This window comes from Fulvia fulva, chromosome 1 (genome assembly GCF_020509005.1).
Source record: "Fulvia fulva chromosome 1, complete sequence".
Taxonomy (NCBI): Eukaryota; Fungi; Ascomycota; class Dothideomycetes; order Mycosphaerellales; family Mycosphaerellaceae; genus Fulvia; species Fulvia fulva.
Genome location: NC_063012.1, coordinates 2,708,851 through 2,729,725, shown reverse-complemented (window position 1 = coordinate 2,729,725; position 20,875 = coordinate 2,708,851). Strand labels below are relative to the sequence as shown.

Sequence of the window (20,875 nt, the reverse complement as noted above, 5' to 3'; positions counted from 1 at the left end):
AGCCATGTTGGCGGTGGTTCTTGACGGTGGTGTGGATGTGTGTAAGTTATGGTTGGTGGTGGAAGGAGTGGAAGTGGTGGAAGTTTAGTGATGTGAGGTTGTCGAAGGTTGGAAGTTGGCGAAGTGTTGACAACCAAAAGTCATGTTGATGTGGTGTCGATGTACCCTGTTGCCTGTGCACATGCAGCGCGAGAAAGTGACAGGGATGTTGCAAACGGCGCCGCTTCAGCACACGAGGAAGGCGCTTTACATCCATGTAAAGAAGTGACCCCGCAGGCGACGAAGTGAGTGCTACGCTGTACTGAGACGACCATCAGGTCAAGTTAGCTGAGAATGCTGCAAGAGAAGTCTTGAGGTGAGATGATTGTTACACTGGTCGTTGGACCAAACTCCTAATGCGACAAGGTGCTGTAAAGAAGCGAATCAGTCTATAGCCCGCAGGTGCCCGTCCCCTTTCACGCCGTCGCAAACCAGCAAAGGATCTAAGGTCGGTATATGCAGTAGTGTTACAATCGAAGTCGCTGGGTATGCCTGGTGAAATTGCCATCTCTTGTGGCTCATGTCTCATCTTTTACTTGGTCTCCTCCTTGAGGAAAGTGATCAGGTCATTTCGGTCCTTGCCCTTCTTCAAACCACCGAATGCCATCTTGGTGCCCGGAATGTACTTCTTTGGGTTCTCGAGGTACTCGAACTGTTATACGTTAGTCGTTGGACCCGAAAGCGACCCTGTTCGTGTGATCTTACCAGAGTATCCTCTTCCCATGTAATGCCCTTCTGCTTGTTTGCGTCCGAGTATGAGAAGCCCTCAACCTGACCAGTCTGGCGTCCGAAAAGACCGTGGAGGTTTGGTCCGATCTTGTTACCCTCTCCTTCCTTCAAGTTGTGGCACTGTGCGCATCGGGTCTTGAAAAGGTTCGCGCCCTTCTTGGAGTCACCTATCATGCCAGTTAGTGGTTGCGCCTTCGAGATAAACATTCTGCGCGAGCCACCATCTCCTGCTGCCGACTAGGACCCACGGGACTCATTGAGGCCCATATAGATGGAGACCATCGCCAACCAGCTCATAGGCCCTTCGCGATGGTCTTGACCCTTTGTGCCTGACCTGGCGCATGCTGGAAGATGCCATGTCTGGCAAGAGGAAACATACCTGCTGAGAAGCCGTCCTTGCCCATTGTGTCTGATGTGAAGAGTGGAAGATTGGAGATGGGATATCGTCCCGAGATGACTGTCTGTGACTGCGAATGCTGAGGTTATGGTAGAGGAGTGATGAAGCAAAGATGGAAGGAGAGATGATGCTAAGATTCTCAAGAGCACTTTTTGCTCTGCCGGACCTCTCCCTCGCCGCCTCTGCTGAGCCGCACGCCAATCACAAGGCACGGATTATCCACTCCGATTATTCCCGAAGCCTGACGCTGTCAACGTTGAAAAGACACGCCACTCGCGGTCTTTTTGTGGCGCGAACACCACCTGTGCCTTTCGCGTCTCTCCTGCAAACAGGCGTGCCACCCATCATCACGTCCTCCAATGCTCGATCAGAAGCTGTTTGCTATCTTTGGCGTCGCGACCTCGTGGCTCATGTAAACCTAATCTGGTGACAACGTCATCAATTAGACCCGCTGCAGGTCTCGCTTTCAAGGTTGCTCTTTGCCGCTGCGCCGCCGTCCCTCCGTACTGTACAAGCACAGAGATTTTGTGCAAAGCGAACGGCATGACGGCCAGCAAGACTTGGGCCATTGTTGGTTCATCGCGAGGATTAGGACAGGAGTCCGTGAAGCAGCTTTTGGCTCGCCGTGACAAGGTGACCGCCACCGTCAGACAGGCCAGTCTTGAGCAGGCGGCGGCGTCATGGCAGCACGACAGCCAATGCTCAATCCACGAGTGCGATATTCTGAGCGAGCAGAGTATCGATGTGAAACTGAATTGAACCCGCGGAAGTGTCCATTTCAGGCAAGGCTGACTGAAGAGTCCAGGCATTCGCTAAGCAGTTGCAGCAACAGTCAGTCCAGCGTATAGACTATCTGGTCCTGAATGCTGGAGTTCTGAAGTATCCAAACCGAGCGACCGAGCTATCGTACCATGAGTTTGCACTGCATATGCAGACCAATTGCATCGGCCCTATCTTGTGCGCCCAGCGAGTGTTGAAGGCACCCGTGAGTGTCGGGACAATAGTCTTCATCTCGAGTGACTCAGGATCGGCCCAAGCGTTCAGGCCAGAAGAGGATGGGTTTGCTGCTTATGCAGCATCAAAGGCAGCTTTGAATCAGATGCTTCGTCACCTGGCGGCTGAGCTGAAGCGTGCTGGTAGCCCAACGGTGGTCATTGCACTGCATCCTGGCGAGGTCAAGACTGATATGGCCAACGTTGATCTTGGATGGGAGGTGACGGGACAAATGACCCCAGCTGAGAGTGTCGAAGCATGTATCTCTGTCATTGAAGGCAAGAGCCTTAACGACCACGGCATCTTCTGGACTTGGTAAGACAAAGTAAGCAAGGGCGACCAGACTTTGAGCAATGACAGCTAACGAATACGGAAGCCGTATCCTTGGTGAAAGACATGTCTGCCACATGATGGCCATAATACAGTTCCAATTATATGACTATTTTCAACCAAAGTACTACTTCCCAACCAACCCTCGCAAGACACCAGCCTCGGTTTCAGCCTTGGCAAGCTTCAGCCTAAGTTCATCTCGCTCTTTACCCATGGCTTCCAAAGCTTCCTCGAGCTCTGAGGCCCTATCCAACTTCCTTTGGCGGTATCGACGGGCCGCTTCGGTGTTACGTTGTCTCTTGCGGATCTTGCTCGAGCCTGAGCCAGGAGAGTCAGCGCCAACAGAAGACGGCGTAGAACCACCTACACGGTGCGCCGTGGTGTCCGGAGTAGAGTCAGGCGTCGCAGTAGGTCTTGACGATGATAGGTTGCTGCCTGCTGGAGCGAAGGAGTGTACTTCTCCTAAAGATGTGCTCAGATGGCCACCATCCTGGTAAGATGGAACGATGTCGTGAGGATGGTCGAAGAGTAAATTTGGCTGCAGAGGTGTGGATGTGGCATCTGTCGTGCTAAAGACAGTGTTTGCTTCAGTCGCTTGATATGCTGACGCGTCGATCATATCCTGCAGGGCTTGCATAGCTGCTTCATCGTAGTCGATGTTGCAGTCTGTCCAGTCGTATGTCGGCAATTGCTGTTGAAAACCTTGCCAATCACCAGAGACGTCTTGCCAGTCTTGCCAGTCTGTCGCAATGCATGTCTGATGCTCGCTGCTTGCTTGGTGCTGCTGCTGCGGAACTTGCTGAAGGCATTGCTGGATGGGGTGGTGTGGCCTCGAGCGCCGAGACCTAGCGCTTAGAGAAGAATGGTGAAGATGTGAGTCTTGTTTGGTGAAGTATGATACTCAATGGCTCAGGATGGCAGCATATATATCGTGCTGACACGCTAAGAGTAAGCAGGCTGTACACTCAGAATGAGTCACTTTCAGCTGGTGCTGCGGCGTGCTCGTTTGGGACCGCCGACCGCATTATTGGACAGCGATGTTCCACGCTAGCGGAGGTGCAGGAATGCGATACCAATTTGCTCTCTCGTCCACTCCAAGGGCTCTTGACAAAAAAGGTGGCCGCTCCACAATCACAGACTGGCCTCTTGTCAGCGGCGACCAATGTACCGCAGCGCAGCAAAACGCCGTAAACATGGAAGCGGAAGCGTTACACAACGCGCCTCTCCACAAAATTGCTTAGGCCGACGGTGCTTAGATCCTTTCTCGCACGCTCTACTCACTGTCGCTACTTGAAGCACGGCGGCCACCTCTTTTGTCAGGGGCCCTCGCTCGAGCACTTCCTTTCGTTCTCTATGATGATCTCGGAGAGCATTGGTGCTGGACTACCGTGGCTACTCTGCATCGAACATGACATGACTTCCCTTTCTTCCCATTCTCGCGGCAACCAGAATCTTTTCCCGCTGGCGACTGCAATGCAGCGGCTCAGCCAGAACGCATATAATCGATACCCGCCTGGAGGATATTGACCAGGACATCCACTTCATCCGACGAACGAGGAACGTATAGCATTGTGTAACCAAGTGGTAGCAGTTTTGTCCCAGACAGGCGATGCCGCTCTCCAAAGCCCTTTGTGATCACCTCTCGAGCGTCGGCCAAAGACAGGGTAACATGTGCCGACATGTCAGATGAATGGATATGGCAGATCTCGCGGTGGCTAGGGGCGGCCAGACAACGCAACGGCAGATTAGACTTGAGAAACAGCGCTTTCCCACGCTTCTCCAACAAAGACGTCTTCCACTCTGTGGTTTCGCTGTTGGTGTGTTGTAGCTCATCGAAAGCCGCTAGGTATTTCTGTTCACCGTTAGGTCTGGTGCAATCCTCGTTTCAAGCTACTGCAGCGTACTCGTCGTAGTTCGGCATCCACATCCACGTCCGCATTTTTCTCGCGTTGAGGTATTGCAAATGGCAAGGCTCGAGTCGGTGGTCCCACACGATGTTGTAGTGGCGTCTTGAGAAATACCTTTTGCGATTCGCTTCGTTCTGCCTCCGAAGCTTGGAGCCATTGCGACGAAAAGTCCCCAGGCCGCTCGTAGACCGCGATGGTCTTGGTGTCGGAATATGCCATCGACAAAGTCACGTACAAGTTGAGCAGATAGCCCTTCATGGAGTATGGTAGGCCCCCAGGGCCCATTGCTTTCCATTTCCGGTAGCTATTGAGAAACAGCGTGATGAACAGAGCGGAAGAGGATGTGACAACCATCAACGACGCCTTGCTCCAGACCGGCATTTGTTTCCACGTGCTGTGCAGACTCCGTGGCGCATGATGACCCGCCGGAAAAGATATCGAGCTCATAGTGTCTTGAGTGTTGATGTGTCGAGGCCAAGGTCCTGTTCAGAGGATTAATGCAATTGTAGATGAGAATGAACTATGGAATACTTCTCGGCCCTGCAGATGGAGGAGCTGTGCTGACGCCGGATGCTTTACGTTGCCAGCAGGAACGGATGTCGCTTACGCGATGGTCCGGGCTGACCAGACACAAGAGGAGGAGCCGAAGTGCATGAGGATGTCCTTATTCGTGACTGTCAGAGCTTGTTCCCGTGTTGTCGGTATGCCGGACGAGAGAACAGGATGTAGTCTTTGCATGTCTCGACAACACGGAGAGCTTCCGGGAAAGCGGTGTCATTGGAGTCCCGACATCTCCACCTCTTTGCAGACCGACAACATGAAAAGGGGACGCTGAGAGGCGAGTGTAAATCATACTTATGACAGCTTGTACACAACCACTCGGAGATGTGATGCAGCCCTCTGTTGTAGTCGCAGCGTGAACACAGGGTTGCATAAAGAGCTCAACGCTGTCAAGCACAAAGCTTCAAATGCAGATTGTTGTTCAAACAAAGCGACCCAGAGCGGCTTTAGAAGTACTGATGCTCTCTGACTAGAAGAAGCTTGCGACCTGTCATCTCTGGCCAGTATCTACAGCTCCGTCCGTTTCGATATGTGCTGCCATAGCCGCGTCATTTACTCTGTCTGTGGTCACAGTTGCTTCGGTCGCAGACCGATCGTCGAATGTCGAAATGCGTCCATAGATCCCATGCTGGAGTATTCGACCACTTGCGAAATATACGGACACCCCTTTAAAAGTTTGCGACTCGACCAACTATGCCCTGGTTGTCAGCGTAGGCGAGAAGTCCTCCTCCAGGAGATCGACGCGAGCCACGTGGTAAAGTTCGATGAATGGCAATGGAAAGTGAGCTACGGTCTGCCTGGCCACGGGGGCAAAGACTACTGGACCAGAAAGGCGGAAGAGCGAGAAGAGGAGCACGAGAAGAAGGATAGCGGTAGGCGGAAGAGCCAAAAGAGGTTCAGTTGGCGACGCAGCAGGAGGAAGACGAAGGTTCCTGGTGTTGACAGCCCCTTGACACCAAGAACACCGAGAATTCCAGAGGAGTGAGCATGATGCACCTCACGGCAACGTGTCGTGGTGTTGTGAAAGTGCAAAAGGTGTCGTGTCGTGAGAGATCTCGAAACTCGAGATGAGAGCTCTGCGCACTCGACTTTTGGCCAGCCCGGCAGCCGACCTCAATGCATCAGCATGGACTTGCTTGCGACCACTGCCATCGCATCGCAACGCAACGACACCTCGCACCGGATCCTAGCACATGCGATAGCGGACACGAGGCCGCATTCCACCCCCAGCAACGAGCAATAAATCAGTCGCCTACGGCCAATCTACAATGCCGACCCCAGAATCAGAGTCGTTCAAAGCCGCCAAACCCACTGTACCGCCGACCTTCGATGGAGTAGACTACGATGACAACAAAGCACTCAAGGCCGCGCAGGATGCGATCATCAGAGAGCAGTGGGTACAGAGCATGATGGCGCGGTTGATAAGAGAGGAGATGGGCAAGTGCTACTACAAAGAGGGCGTGAACCACCTCGAGAAGTGCGGGCACCTTCGAGGTGAGCTGGAGATGTGCTAAGATCGTGGTGGAAGACACGCTAACACTGCTGTTAGAGCGGTATTTGAAGCAGCTGAAGCACTCAAAGGTCAAGGGCTACCTCTTCGAGCAACAAAATTACGTCCCCAAGGACTCATAGAAGGAGAGTGAACGGAGGCAGGCACATCTTACCATCGGACAATTCCATACGCCCGCTGCGGCGGATTCTGTTGTATCATTACACAGGTGAGGGGCGGCGAGTATGTAAAAAGTGGAGGAAATGACAAACACAAGTCATAGGCGCGTACGGCATCACGTTGATGCACGAGTCTACTTAGCTAAAGGTGGACAAATGGGACATATTGACATACTGCTCCGCTGTCACTGAACCCTGCGAGCGTCTGCTGTTTCAAGCTGCCAGGATAATGCCACAGCATCTTGCGAGCCTCAAATTGCATTACTGCTAACCTACAACCAATGGAGCTCATCGAGCTCGATTTTGATGGCACCTTCTCAATCTGCTGGCTCCTGACCATAGCCTAATCTGGTCGGAGGCGTTGGTATGAGTAGGTCCCAGCCGCTCGTTGCAGCGGAACTTCCCAGTGCCACTTACTTATAGCGGTCGACTGCATACACCGTAGTCACCGCTGCATCCCAACGCCTAATGCCGTGTGCAACCACGCTCGGCCTGGACGCATCTCTCGAACCTAGCCGCTATTTGAGTACCACGCTGTCCCCGTCTGGTGTGTACCCAGAGCGCTTGAATGACACCGAGAGCAAAATACTACTGTCGAAACAACAATGACCGCTTCCATGATCGGGCCTCTGGAAAGGATGGAGACATCAGCGTACGACACGGCGATCTCGCTGCCTCCTGTCACATTGGTAACCTTTTAGCAGGTGATGTATGTGCGGCTTGCAGCCGCATGGAACCTGTAGCCGCCGTTCTTTTGTTCATTTTGTTGTGGTGCTGATAGTGCATGATTCCAGTCGTCTTGCGATGAAATTGACCTTGTACTTGTTGAGCCCTCCGTGAAATATCAGAGCGGCGACTCTCTGAGCAGGACCGTCGTATTCAACTTCCACATCGATGGCGGATCGTTGGAAAGAGCCCTCCCAGAAGTTTTTCTGGCAGCCGCTGACCACAGTTAAAGTGCGCATACGCTGCCGGTTGACTTCGCCTATTGCTAGGATCCACTGGCGCGGGCATGGAACACCGAAGCAGTGGTACAGTTCGAAGGTGTTAGTTGAGTAGAACAAAGGCAGCCCCTCGCAACGTAGAGCTCGACATGCCTGAGTAATTCCAGGTTGGGCCACGATAGCCATCTGATCTCGTGGATCCGGCTCTCTACCAAACTGGATCGGGCCATGCTTCTGAACAGCGAGCTCGCAGATTCTCAGCCACAACTCAGGCGGTAGGTCGGGTAATCGGAAAGGTGACCGAATTTGAATGTCGTATGAGGAGCATAACACGTCCTCGAAGCTGTCATCCAGAAGGCTGAAATTGTCGTCCATGCTCGGTCCGATGCTTGTACGCAAGGTCAAGTTTACGTGGGCGTTTGAGCCGAGACTGAAGTGTGTATTCACTCGAGACTTCAAGACCGGGCGCGGTCCATATCATGTGTTCGCTGAGTCGGTTCATGGACTGCTTCAGCTTCAGTTTCATCCTAATAGCGAACCAGTGGTCTGCTCTAGAGCATCGAATTGAGAGGTCTTGCCGCGGCAACAGTGCCAATCACTCACGTTCATTACGTGGCGCATAATAAGGTGGACTGCCCAACAGCACGGTGGCCGACTTTGTCGGACAATGACATCGCGGCCAGCGTTGTGCAGGGGTACGCGAAAGCACCACGCTAAAGCGCCACTAAGATCGTGTTCAATCAACTCCACGATCTGTGCACGCCACAAACGATCTATCAATCGAGGCCTGTGACATCGCATGTCAGGTGTGATGGAGACATGTTCAGAAAACCACGCGATACAGCAGCAACGTCGGACACCGGCAGACCACCCTCACCACCAGACACGCCCGCGAAGACGCCCTTCAACCTAGCAGTTCCTCCCACCGTTCCGCCACCGACCATGGCCACGAAGGCGAAACCTAGCAAGCCAGTCCCATTGCCGACGATCGGTAGGCAGGGTCTGACGGCCAGCGCGAAAAAATCAGCTGCCACAGCGAAGGCGAAGCAGAACGGAAAAGGCAATACGAGCATTCTGAGTTTCTTCAAGAAGGATGATTCCAATGACGGGCTTTTCGTGGGGCAGAGTAGCAGTTGTGTCGACATTATGGACACCGTGGAACAGCAGAGCATGGCCGTGAGCGACATGGATGATGCCGACGATGTTCGCTTCAATGAGGCAGGTGGATCTGTTAAGCGAAGGAAGACATCGGTCGAAAGGCCTATCGAGAGCGAGGACAGCCCGCGAACGCCTGAGACACCTGCACAGCCCAAGGCGAAGGAACAGTCGTCGGGTAAGAGAGTGGGACCTTTCTTCGAGGAGTCTGACAGCGAGCAAGAGGAAGAAGAGCCCCAAGCTGTCATCGGTGTGGCTCAGGGCGATAATGATGGTATAGTCGCCGGAGAGATGCCGCAGCAAGCGTCTCCACGACGTAGTGAGATCAATGAAGAGGTTGCACAAACAGAGAAATTTTCTATAGGTACTGCATCAGCCCGACCAGCACTGATGAAGGAAGAGACGAGCTTTGGAATAGACTTGGACGCATTCAATGACTTCGACGAGGGCGACTTTGACGAGCATCCATTCGAAGAAGGCGACGAGTTTCGTGAGCGCAGATACATGGAAGGACAAGCTAGACTCGAAGATGAAGACGCTGAAAATGATTATGATCCGGTACCACAGGATGATGACCAGTCAGTCTCCCCGGATGGGGCAGCTACCTGCCCCATATGTAGCATCGGTCTCAGTGGAGTCAATGAGAGGGACGCGGGAGCTCATGTCAACAATTGTCTAGATGGCAACCCTACACCATTGCCTCAGAAAAGCGGACCAGGACGTCCTGCGACAATACCCAAGTCTGAGCCGTCCTATTCGCGGCCTGTGCGTCCTGCTAAGCCAGGCCAAGCCAATCCATTCGAGCTTGGAAAGCCATCAACGAGTGGCGGCTCGGCCTTCAACAAGCTAATGTCGGGTCACGCAGAAAACGCTGCCTGGTCTGAAGCTGCTGCATCCGAGCATGCAGCGAGAGGCAAGCCGTCATACACTCGCACCTGTCCTTTTTACAAAATCTTACCCGGGCTCTTCATCTGCGTGGACGCTTTCCGCTATGGTGCCGTTGAAGGGTGCAAAGCGTACTTCCTGAGCCACTTCCATAGCGATCATTACGTCGGACTGACTTCGACGTGGAGTCATGGTCCTATATACTGCTCGAAGGTGACAGCGAATCTGGTTCGGCAACAGCTCCGAGTTGACCCTCAGTATGTTGTGCCTCTCGATTTCGAAGCACCTTTCGAGATTCCAGGCACAAAAGGCGTCAAGGTGACTATGATCTCGGCAAACCACTGTCCGGGGAGTTCTCTCTATCTCTTCGAGAAAACGGTTGGCAAAAAGCAAAATGGCGAACCTCGTTTGCAACGGATTCTACATTGTGGCGACTTCAGAGCATGCAGAATGCACATCGAACATCCGCTCTTGATGCCAAACGTGAGAGATAGGCTGGCTGGCACAACACGAGAACAGAAGATTGACGTCTGCTACCTAGACACTACCTACCTCAATCCGAAATATGCCTTCCCAAGCCAAGAGGTCGTCATCGAGGCCTGTGCCGACATGTGCGTTTCTCTTAGCAAACACACACCGGATGATTCGGATGGCTGGGAGCAAATGAAACGTCAACGGGCAGGCGAGGGCATGACTAGGTTCATCAAAAGAGAGTCACATCCCGAAATCAAAGAAGAAGCGCTGGATGAAGACACAGCTAGCGACCTGAAGGTCGAGAGAAACCCTCACGCCAGTCAGCAGATCCTGTCATCTGTCACCGACCAGAAGGCTCGCGGACGCCTATTAGTAGTCGTCGGTACTTACAGCATCGGGAAGGAGCGCATTGCCTTGGGCATCGCAAAAGCATTGGAATCCAAGATATACGCGCCAGCATCAAAGCAGCGGATCGTTGCTGCGCTCGAGGATCCCGAGCTCGACTCGCGAATGACCAACGACCCACGAGAAGCTCAGGTGCACTTGACGCCGCTGTTCGAGATTCGCGCCGAAACTCTGGATGATTACCTCAAAGACTTCTTCCCTCACTTCACGCGTGCTGTGGGTTTCCGACCGAGCGGATGGAACTACCGACCTCCGAACAGCCGTTTCACGGACAGTCCACTTGTACAAACTGTGCTGCACTCGGACAACTGGAAGAGCACGTACAGCATGAAAGAGCTCACCCCTCAGCGTGGCAGCACAAGCCGTGCAAGCTGCTTCGGCGTGCCCTACAGTGAGCACTCGAGTTTTAGAGAGCTCACCATGTTCTGTTGCGCTTTACGTATCGACAAGATCATTCCCACCGTCAACGTTGGCAGCGCGAAGAGTCGCGAGAAGATGAAGGCATGGTGCGAGCGTTGGGCAGCCGAGCGCAAGAAGAACGGTTTGTACAAGCTTCCTGAAGATGGTAGTTGGTAGATAGATGCACAGCTCAAATACTGTTCGATGTGAACACGAAGTGGTTCATTGAACTCTGCCATGTATCGATCCTTCTTCTCATTAAGGTCTGCTAGCGCGAAAGCTGACAGGGGTCCACTTGCCGTGCGTGCCTGCCTGCTCACCTCAACTATCACTTCCATCTACACTACAAGAGAACAAAACTCACATCTTCTGCATTCTCATCGTATTGTCCTGCACTGTCTTGCAGTGCCCGAAATGCTTGTCGATCTTCGTTGAACTCCGGCCTTTTCATCCAATACACATCAACCAGGCGTGGTCATACATTTTATCTGGTCGGAAAACTCGCTACGCATCGATGCACTTTTTCAATATGCCGTGAAGCGACAAGACACACAAATGGCGCTTTCGCGATCTTCAGAAGAGGCCGATGGTACCTCGAACGCGACTCCGGCTACCTCGCCACGCGCGAGTGAGAGTAATTCGGAGGAGGATACTCTCGATGGAACGAACCCAATCTCACAGATCACTTCCCAGTCATCGAACTACCTAGGTCTGGGCTGTCTTGTGATAGAAGGGCCTGCTAACAGCGATTCGCCGAGGATCGACAAGTGGCAAGGAGTTACATCAGCTCTACTGGCAACGTACAACACGCCACTCGCCTCAGACCTGGACAGACTACTGCAGGCCGGCTGGATTCGTCTAGAACAGGGTGCAGAGTCAAGTTCAGTCGGCTCATGGCTTGTGCTGCGGCTGTACGTTCTTTACACAGACGTAGCAAGATTCGTCATCGAACGCAAGAACACTCAGCTATCGACGTCCCTTATGAACATTGTTCAACACATCAACACCTCATCGGAACTATGGAATGGATATTACGACCCTAGTTCTGTACGGAACTTCGACATGTTTGCAACCCGAGACTGTGACGATTCAGGCCTGTACTATATGTTCAACAAGCTTCCATCACCATCGCCCGATCCAACCCTCGTTCGAGACAAGTATGATCGCGAAGCTCTAGAGGATCTCCTAGATTGTCGGTCCCGGCTTCGTGGAATGAACACCAACCTATACCCGTATCAACGACGCTCGGCAGGGGCCATGCTGCAGCGAGAATCTGCTACGAGGAAAATATTAGATCCCCGTCTGGAACGACGTGTTGCAGCCGATGGATCAACGTTCTACTATAACGCTCGGGAGTTTGAGTTTCGCAAGGATCCTGAGTATGCTGAAGCGTGTCGAAGTGGTGTGTTGGCAGAAACTATGGGATATGGCAAGACTGTTATGGTTCTTGCGCTGGTCTGTGCGACCCGCGGACACTACCCACAGGTACCTGTACAGTATTCACTGGCAGCTGTCCGACCGGTGACTGGAAGCTTGGCCGACATGGCGATCTCAGCGATTAATAGAACATCTGTGCCCTGGAGAGTAGAGTTCGACAGGGTTAAACACCACTCAGGCGACGAGCTGACCAGATGCGAACAACTTCTTCGAAGTACACCTGCAACTTACGACGTCCCGGTAATACCAATCAGGTGGAGCCGAACCACAAGATCACCACCTCCACAACGTATAATGCTAGCCGCATCTACACTCGTTGTTGTTCCTCGGAATTTGTGCAAACAATGGCAGACGGAAATTACAAAGCACGTAGAAGATGGATACCTCAAAGTGCTCGTTATGGACGACAGAAAGAAGGCGCTTCCAGTCGCAGAAGAACTGCGCGAGTATGATGTTATACTGTTCACTCGCAGCAGATTCGATATGGAAAATAAAGATGGCGAAGATCGTGACGGGCGTCGGGTCGTAGGCTCTTTGGTGTGCCGCTGTCCATACATCGGCGCCACTCGCAAGAGGGACTGCAACTGTGTCCGGGAAGATATGGTCTACGACTCGCCTTTGAAGCATCTGCATTTCAAGCGGTTGGTAAGTGCCCCCACTGCAACAGATCCGTCGTGGTTCTCGCAGCACGAGCTGAGCTAAATGATCGCGTACAGGTGGTGGACGAAGGACACTTCTTTTCTGGCAAGAATACCAACACTGCGATCGTTGCGAACAGACTCGTCACTGCCGACCACAAATGGAGTGTCAGCGGCACGCCCGCCAAAGACCTCCTTGGCGTCGAGGTCGATGTTTCGACCATGTGGAACGCTGGCGACGATCTGGATGAGATGTTGGAGCAACGCCGACGATTCAATCTCAAACTAGATGGCAGTGGTGCTATTGAGAGCTTAGGATCCTTATCCAGGTACGCAATACTGCAAAGTGCAGGGCACCGTCTGCCCATGACATGCTCGCGCCTCACTCCCGCAAATCGCTAACACTGTATGACAGCAATTTTCTCAAGATTGCGCCTTGGACATTGAGCTCGTCCGCATGGAAAGATTACGTTTTTCGACACGAAAGTCACAAACGTTACACATTCTCCGGATTTTCCCTTTGTCTGCAACAGACGCTGAGGGATCTAGTCATCAAGACACGGCCAGCGGACGTCGAGCGTGACCTCAAATTGCCGCCACTAACACATTCGATCATCAGACTGGAACCGTGTAAGTAATTCCGAAGGGTAGAAGGCATCATCTGTCTGGAACATGCGCGCGGCATTCCCAGCTTACTCGAGGCTGCTGAGACATTGCCACGTGGTGTTCGAGTATGGCTAATACCCTTTTGTTTAGGTGGATTCGACAAGCTCAGTGCCAATCTCTTTACCCTAGTATTAATGGCCAATGCAATCACCTCAGAGCGGAAGGATGCAGATTACCTGTTCCACAAGGGCAGCGCGAAGGAGCGCTACCAGTTAGTGTCGAACCTCCGTCAGAGTGCCTTTTTCTGGTACGTTACTGAAGGGTACTAGGCATCGGGCAGTGGCTTAGACCACAATGGAGGGTGCAAGACATGCGCTGCACGACGCGCTCTCTCTACCATTTACACTACAGTCTAAGACACCGCCACGTGGTTCTCGAGTATGGCTAACACCCTTCTGTTTGTAGGTCCGGATTCAGTGAATCCGACGTGCAGGCCAGCATTGACAACAGTACACGATATCTCGAAGAAGAGAGCACGACTTGCACCGCAGATGATAGGAGACTGTTGCTTGACGCGGTAGCCTGCGCCAGAGTGGTGCTGGACTCCGGTGGGTGGAAAGCTTTAAGCAGGTCCCATGAGCTTGGTCTTTATGTTGACCAATGGCCAAGTGAAAGTGCTGGTACGTGTCACCATGAGATTTTGTTCATTCCTCTGGCTGGTGCAAGCGAGGTGCCTCGTAATTGCCACTCCCCGCTGGCCTGACATTGCTTGGCCATAGAGCGCTGACTTCTGTTCTAGAGCATTGGACCTTTGATGAACTCGACCGCCCTGTCATAACTGGTATATCACAGCTACTTGAAGCACAAACATTCGTGGATCAACGCCTCAACGAGCCAGACCCCGGAGAAGGTCTGTCAGGCGCGGGCATTAAGGCACTAGCCACTGCTAGGTCTAATGGCAACAATCTTGAGGACCAGCCCACAGAAGACCGAAAGCCAGTCTTGAACAAAGCAGGCTTGCCGCAGTCGAGTATCGACGGTGAGCCGAAGCTAAAAAGACAGAACGCGAAGAACATGTCTGCATCATCTAGATCGTCTAGATCACCCGGAAAGCCCAGGCAGACTGCGATGCCGCATCGCGTAAGAAAAGCGCGTACGGTACCTTCTGACCAACCGGATCAGACTGAGACAGATCCTCTACCGGATGACACTGTTCCCGCGCCAGACGGCGATAGAAAGAAACTTGCCCCCGATTCCCTTTACGCCAAGGCTCGTATCATAGGGACTACTTCCGCGAAACTCAGCTATCTACTGGACCAGATCTTACTGTATCACGCTGATGAGAAGATACTGGTCTTCTATCAAGGCGACAACATCGCTTACTACATCGCGCAAGCTCTGGACCTGCTGCACATCAAGCATGAGATCTACGCCAAGAGTCTGCAAAGTCGCATGAAGTCCGAGTACATTGTGAAGTTCGACCAAGGAAATGAGACTCGTGTCCTGCTCATGGACGTAGGACAAGCTGCCTTTGGCCTGAACCTCTCATCAGCATCACGAATCTACTTCGTCAATCCTGTCTGCCGGCCAAACATTGAGGCCCAAGCAATCAAGCGAAGTCACCGCATCGGCCAGACGCGCAGTGTTGTTGTGGAGACTTTAGTGTTGAAGGGGTCACTGGAAGAACAACTGCTGGAACGATCGCGAAGAATGACAGCAGACGAACATCGAGAAGCGAAGACACTGGAAGATGACGATGGAATCAAAGAGATCATACAGTCAGCCCGTCCTGTTCGAATGTCACCGGAAGAACTTTCAGGCATTGCTATGATGGCTCCAATGGCAGAGCCGCAGCAGCTTTGGGGCAGGCCAGGCGGTCCTTCGCCTCGTAAAAGAAAGCGGGCGGCGAGCGATGGAGGCACTACAGAAGTCCACAAGCAGAAGAAGAGGAAAGGCGAAGATGCTGTGCGTTAAGCATCCCTGAATTGGTGAAGTCGAACTTGGGCGGGTCTTCATTCGACAGAAGTCCTGCAAAACGAGCTGTCTCTTCAGAGACCACGATAACACTTGTAAGATAGCGCACATAGTACCGTCATGCCGGTGTGTTGTGGGTGGTGTGCTGTGTAGTTCTAGCGGTTGTTCCATGCGTGAAGTCCCGGACAAGGATCCTGCTGAGCTCGGACTTGGAACAGGAAGAATGATCGATGGCCGGACGATCCGCGCCTTTGCCTTCACCTGTGACCTTTCCACTGCACATGCAACATGCTGTACAGCTAGCACAACCGTACGCGCGGATGGCAGTACTGCTTGCCGTTCCAGCGCCGATATTACTTAACAATGTCCAGTGCCTTCGTCAGCAAATCTCGCAAGGTGCGCTTCGAGCTGACGCTCCGAATCGTCGACCTCAACAACGTCCCGCTCGTGTCCGGCACCAGCTTCATCAAATGGCACTTGCCCTCCTCGACCGCCGCCGACCACCGTGGCAGAACGGCCAAGTGCGCGATCAAGGACCACCGCGTGCAGTATGCCTACGAGAAACAGACTCAAGTGCGCCTGACGGTCGGCAAAGGCGGAATGCTGCACGACTGCCCCGTCCACTTCGACGTCGTACAGGAGTACTCCGCAGGCGGTCGAGGAGAGAGAATTGTGCTGGGCCAGATCCACCTCAACCTCGCCGAGTATGTCGATGCTGCAGAGGTGCAGAGTCCTGGAGCGGCGGACGGCGAGGATGGCATCACACGTCGATACCTCATGCAGGACAGCAAGATCAACAGCACCCTGAAGATTGGTATTGCTATGCGCCACATTGACGGCACGCGGGAGTACATCGCGCCTCAGCTGAGGACGGCGCCCGTATTCGGTGGCATTGCAGGCATCATTGCAGGCTCTGAGCCGACGGGCAACTCGCACAATGCTGCGTCGCACACCAATGGTGATGCCGATGGACAAGACGCGGCGGCATTACCGAACTTCAGCACCACGAACAAAGAGCTGGGCGAGATGCAGGACATGTATCGCCGGACACTAGCCGCGTACTGGGCCAGCCAACCGGGAGAACTGAGAGCTGACGAGTGCATTGAAGACATTTTCGGAGGCGGTGACGGCTGGGGCAAAGGAGGCAGGCCAGCGATGGGTGGCCAAAGTCAGCCTGGCTCTGGCTCGTCGACGCCAAACGAGCCCGACATATCACGAGACAGCTCGACTGTTTCCAAGATCAGTAGCGAGACCAGACGCAACTTTATACGACATCACGACAGAAAAGGAAGGCCACGAAAGAACGCAGGTGAACTGGAAGAGCTAGATGTCAGAGATGATCTTGTCAGCTGGCAAGTGGGTGATGGAGCGAACGATGCGGCAGACAAGTTGAGATCGTGATGATAGATCGCAGGCACGTCTTGCAGATCTGATTCGCTCCAGCTACTGTCTGTCAAGCTCGGGATAATATCTGAAGATGCCTTGGCTGTATGGCAATCTTCGCTCACTCTTCAAGTATTCCTTCAGACCCTTCTCTTGCTTGACACTTTCGTAAAAGGTCGTAAACAGTAAGGGAAACTCCTTCTTCCTCGCCTCCAGCTCTTTCGGAAATGCAAAGGACGCTCCGTCGAGGATCTGCCAAACAGTGGTGTCCGCGTACGATAGCTTGTTACCCACAAGGTACTTTCCCCCTCCGCTGTCCTTATTCCACTGCAGATTCCTCTCGAAATATGAGAAGAATTTGGGGAATCGGTTTTCTCGGACATCTTTGGCTTTCCTCAAAGCTTCCTCCTTCTGATCCTCGTAGTAGAGCATGACCACTACAGGCTGGAAAGAGAAGCAATATCAGTAATGTGGACTTGTGACAAAACGCCCTTCGAACATAATCTTACGTGATGAGTATCATGAATCTCCTTATCCAAATCCAACGCTGTCAGTGTAAGTTGATTCACATACAACTTCCCTGCCTCATCATCCGGGACTAGACCCAGCTTCTCGCCTAGGTAGAGGAGGACATTCGGCGTTTGGCTAATAACCAATGCTTTGCCATCTCTTCCCTTTCCAGGCACACGCAGAGCAGGTGGCGCGAACATAGGTGCGTTGCCATCGGATGACTCGGTGTCCTTATTCATGCACACTTTCTGCACCTCGCCATAGCCATCCTTTTGCGAATTGGCGATGTCGGTGTATGGAACTCCAGCGGCTTCAAAGGCCAAGCGGATGAACTCGCCACGGCCGGGTATGCCTGGAGTCGTGTTAGCACGGGAGGAGATTATGCAGACGAATGGTCGTCGTCTATTTACCGGGGTGGTAGAGAAGTTCGTAGCTTGGGTGCTCAGCCATCTTGCGTGTGTTGTGTACGAATTGGAAGGTTCGTGGCGCAGCTGTCTTGTAGGGTGGCCAGACGTGAGGAGCTACGGTGATGGCTACTGATGGATTTTCAACGCGAATACGGAACATACAAATTGTTGTCTGAATCGTCTTATAAGCGGAAGTTCAATGAATGGATGGAGACATGGAGCTCCTACTGACCCTGTACCTGAAACGTCATATCTCGAGACCGGACTTGATTGACAGCTCTCCACAGATCTTACCTCAGCTTCCACACGCCCTCCCGAGGCCGTGCGGTTCAAAGCCGCGCGCGATAGTAAGCACTCGTGGGAGCAACGATCGTTGGTGGGCGTATCATGTTGACAAGATCATGATGGGCCCATTCACGGAACCTTGCAACGTCGTGATCGTAAGCAAACTGAGCACAAAATGTGGAAGGCAAGGGCAGCCCATAGAGAATAATGTCATTATTATCGTTAACGTCTTCTTCTGACTACTGCCATGCCAGCATATTGATGCATAGCCGTCAGTTTCGGAGGCGAATTAGGCCTCCCTCATTCGTGAGGCTCAACCCTTCCAATGTGTCCTCTCCAAGATGATGTTTAGACATGGATATCCACCTGCCCAGCTTGCAAGTCGGCAGGCCAGTCATTTACATTGTTGGTTTCGTGATTCGATCGTTAGTTCCGAGAGTGCTGATGCTTCCCAATGAATACTCCGCTGTGCTGTGCTACCATTCCATGCTTTCTCATTCCACATCCGGACGCCGCGTCTCCTTAGGCGCGAACCCCGGTATGAATGGTATTTCCGCTGCCATTCCTACTCAACGGAGGCCTATCGCTGCTGTGTTGTCTGCTGTAGCCTTGGCCCGACCGCACTTTGAGATCCTCTGGCCGCATGCGAGGCGCATAACGAACGCTCTCGCGCGGATTGTCTTCAGGCGGTGCATACGCGCCATACTTTTGGCGTGGTGAGCCAGAAGTAGGACGGCTCTCATTCCTAATATCGGTATGAAGAGGTGGCATCACAGTTTCGCGAGGGCTGCGATCACGTTCATCTCCCGGTCTCTGTCGTCCATACGCCGTAGGCTCAACGCCTTGACCAGGTGTGTAGACGTAACTTGTTGTGCGACTGGGCTGCAGTGGTGGTCGTGTGGTATCCGGATATCTCGCTGAGGTCGTGCGAGGCCTCTCGCGGTCCTCACGCGGGTGGCGTGTCTCGCGATCTCGGACATCCTTGACCGGCGACGGCGAGCGTGTGACCTTGCGCGTGTAGGCGGGTCGAGTGGAACCACTGGGTTGTCGAGTTTCTGGCGATCGCAGTTCGGTACGATACCCATCAGGCGTGGGATATTCTTCGTCATCTGCATATTGCCTACCATAGCGATACTTGGAGGACTTGGCTGCAGCTGCTGCGCCACTGTGATCCGGCGTCGCTCCAGGTGTTGCTGCTGGGGTGGGCAGACCCTCAGACATTTCAGTCTGTCGAGCGTCTGGACGCTTGTACGGGGCAGATTGTTCCGTGCGGGAAGCTTTACCATATGGCATGGTTTCAGCCCGCCTCAATTGTGAGATCTCCTGCGCTACGTCTGCGTCAGGCTGGAGAGAATACGAGCGAGTTTTCTCTGTTGGCAATCGAATGTCCGCGGGAGAAGATTTTGCATGATTGAGCGCAGGTGCTGCCTTTCGTTCTTCGCGTTCTTCAGCAATGCCATCAGCGCTCGTTCGCCGCTCCGCGCGACGCGAGGACGTCTTTCTCTCAGAGTCGCGAGTGGCAAGCTTTGGTCGTTCCGACACCTTCCGCACTGCAGCTGGACGTCCATCTCTGCCTTTCAGGTAGTCCGTGTTGTCCCTTGACGAGCTCATACGCACAGGAGATGGCCGACGCTCGGAATCTGGCCGTTGTCGACTTCGCATAGATTGCTGAATGTAGTCCCTGGCATCGTTGCTGGCAGAGAACATCTTGCGTGTTCGATCGTCGTGGTAATCGTCTGCTGCCTGTTGCTGCTGGCGAGCCTTGTTGTAGTATTCTTCCTTGGCCTTTCGTTCCTCATCGTGGTCGCGCACTTCTTTGGCCCATCGTGCGTACTCAGATTCACCGCTCTCGGAATCATCTTCTGCATACGGTGTGTGCTTGCGGTCACGGTCCTTCCTAGTGTCCTTCTCGGCCTTTCTCGCCTTCTCCTTCCGGCGGTCACGCTCGTTCTCCTTGGTGCTTCGGCTGAAAAATCCCCGGGGCTTCTCTTTCTCCTTGACATCGTGGCCAGATCTTCGTGACGAGCGCTCATATTCAGACTCCTTTCGGGCCGTGGGTCTGGGTGGTGGGTCAAAGTAAGACTCTGCAGCAGCGTACGATGGCTTCCGCTCCTCATATTGTGGCGCAACTCGTTCTGAGCTGCGTGTGCCGTGTCCAGATCTCGGCATAGGCTCATGTGACGTCTTGTAGGGCGAAGGCGCCGAGCGTGACTCTGTTGCACGTGAGCCTGAACCTCCCTGCCGTTCCATGGCCTCCTTTCTCAGCTCTGCCAGTCTAAGCTGCGCATCGTATCGTGCCCTCCTGTCCTCATCGACCAGAAGTTCGTAGGCTGTTTGGATCTTGTGGAACTTGTCGGAGGCTTCCTCCTTGGCAGCGGGATCAGTGACTTTGTCAGGATGGCACTTCAGCACCAGCTTGCGGTGAGCAGTCTTGATGTTGGCCGTGGTGGCATCTTTGGGCACTCCCAAGGCCAGGTACGGATCCGGTGGTAATGGCGACCCCATGACAGGAGTCTAGTCGGTTAGGCCGGTCAGCGTTGACGGGTCGAGGCTGGCGCAGTGGGCAGTAGAGGGGACGCCGTAGCAAAAGGATGTCGAGGTAAGGTGTCGGGCGGTAAAGCGGAGGTGGACACAGTCAGAGCCTTGCCGGGCCCGAGGGCGAAGAATATAGCAGAAGGCCTGCCTGCACCTGTTCGCTGCGCCTCGCAGCAATTCGCAGTGCTGAAGGCAAAGATCAGCAGGAGAAGGG

At 53.4% G+C, this 20,875-nt stretch overlaps 11 protein-coding genes across 11 annotated transcripts; 6 read left to right on the top strand and 5 right to left on the bottom strand.

Annotated features, from left to right (window-relative positions):
• Positions 1-571: 571 nt before the first annotated feature.
• Positions 572-1,172, bottom strand: CLAFUR5_00580 (Cytochrome c; the record flags this gene model as incomplete). Its single annotated transcript, XM_047899728.1, has 3 exons — positions 572-691; positions 745-935; positions 1,148-1,172. The coding sequence occupies 3 exons, from the start codon at positions 1,170-1,172 to the stop codon at positions 572-574; spliced, it is 336 nt and encodes a 111-aa protein (XP_047756644.1).
• Positions 1,173-1,708: 536 nt separating this feature from the next.
• Positions 1,709-2,477, top strand: CLAFUR5_00579 (uncharacterized protein; the record flags this gene model as incomplete). Its single annotated transcript, XM_047899727.1, has 2 exons — positions 1,709-1,909; positions 1,971-2,477. The coding sequence occupies 2 exons, from the start codon at positions 1,709-1,711 to the stop codon at positions 2,475-2,477; spliced, it is 708 nt and encodes a 235-aa protein (XP_047755778.1).
• Positions 2,478-2,615: 138 nt separating this feature from the next.
• Positions 2,616-3,107, bottom strand: CLAFUR5_00578 (uncharacterized protein; the record flags this gene model as incomplete). The annotated part of the gene is made up of 1 exon (XM_047899726.1): positions 2,616-3,107. One exon carries the CDS (start codon positions 3,105-3,107, stop codon positions 2,616-2,618), a length of 492 nt encoding a protein of 163 aa, XP_047755633.1.
• Positions 3,108-3,971: 864 nt separating this feature from the next.
• CLAFUR5_00577 (uncharacterized protein) lies at positions 3,972-4,842 on the bottom strand (the record flags this gene model as incomplete). The annotated part of the gene is made up of 2 exons (XM_047899725.1): positions 3,972-4,340; positions 4,393-4,842. 2 exons carry the CDS (start codon positions 4,840-4,842, stop codon positions 3,972-3,974), a joined length of 819 nt encoding a protein of 272 aa, XP_047755626.1.
• Positions 4,843-5,485: 643 nt separating this feature from the next.
• CLAFUR5_00576 (uncharacterized protein) lies at positions 5,486-5,941 on the top strand (the record flags this gene model as incomplete). The annotated part of the gene is made up of 1 exon (XM_047899724.1): positions 5,486-5,941. The coding sequence occupies one exon, from the start codon at positions 5,486-5,488 to the stop codon at positions 5,939-5,941; it is 456 nt and encodes a 151-aa protein (XP_047755625.1).
• Positions 5,942-6,224: 283 nt separating this feature from the next.
• CLAFUR5_00575 (NADH-ubiquinone oxidoreductase) lies at positions 6,225-6,588 on the top strand (the record flags this gene model as incomplete). Its single annotated transcript, XM_047899723.1, has 2 exons — positions 6,225-6,450; positions 6,506-6,588. The coding sequence occupies 2 exons, from the start codon at positions 6,225-6,227 to the stop codon at positions 6,586-6,588; spliced, it is 309 nt and encodes a 102-aa protein (XP_047755628.1).
• Positions 6,589-8,387: 1,799 nt separating this feature from the next.
• On the top strand, positions 8,388-11,063 carry CLAFUR5_00574 (DNA cross-link repair 1A protein; the record flags this gene model as incomplete). Its single annotated transcript, XM_047899722.1, has 1 exon — positions 8,388-11,063. The coding sequence occupies one exon, from the start codon at positions 8,388-8,390 to the stop codon at positions 11,061-11,063; it is 2,676 nt and encodes an 891-aa protein (XP_047755627.1).
• A 378-nt stretch (positions 11,064-11,441) lies between these two features.
• CLAFUR5_00573 (F-box protein) lies at positions 11,442-15,541 on the top strand (the record flags this gene model as incomplete). Its single annotated transcript, XM_047899721.1, has 6 exons — positions 11,442-12,968; positions 13,040-13,290; positions 13,377-13,591; positions 13,718-13,874; positions 14,033-14,247; positions 14,367-15,541. The coding sequence occupies 6 exons, from the start codon at positions 11,442-11,444 to the stop codon at positions 15,539-15,541; spliced, it is 3,540 nt and encodes a 1,179-aa protein (XP_047755630.1).
• A 363-nt stretch (positions 15,542-15,904) lies between these two features.
• On the top strand, positions 15,905-16,942 carry CLAFUR5_00572 (uncharacterized protein; the record flags this gene model as incomplete). Its single annotated transcript, XM_047899720.1, has 1 exon — positions 15,905-16,942. The coding sequence occupies one exon, from the start codon at positions 15,905-15,907 to the stop codon at positions 16,940-16,942; it is 1,038 nt and encodes a 345-aa protein (XP_047755629.1).
• Positions 16,943-16,984: 42 nt separating this feature from the next.
• Positions 16,985-18,001, bottom strand: CLAFUR5_00571 (Glutathione S-transferase; the record flags this gene model as incomplete). Its single annotated transcript, XM_047899719.1, has 3 exons — positions 16,985-17,368; positions 17,434-17,786; positions 17,845-18,001. The coding sequence occupies 3 exons, from the start codon at positions 17,999-18,001 to the stop codon at positions 16,985-16,987; spliced, it is 894 nt and encodes a 297-aa protein (XP_047755632.1).
• Positions 18,002-18,648: 647 nt separating this feature from the next.
• Positions 18,649-20,631, bottom strand: CLAFUR5_00570 (uncharacterized protein; the record flags this gene model as incomplete). Its single annotated transcript, XM_047899718.1, has 1 exon — positions 18,649-20,631. One exon carries the CDS (start codon positions 20,629-20,631, stop codon positions 18,649-18,651), a length of 1,983 nt encoding a protein of 660 aa, XP_047755631.1.
• Between the last annotated feature and the right edge of the window lie 244 nt (positions 20,632-20,875).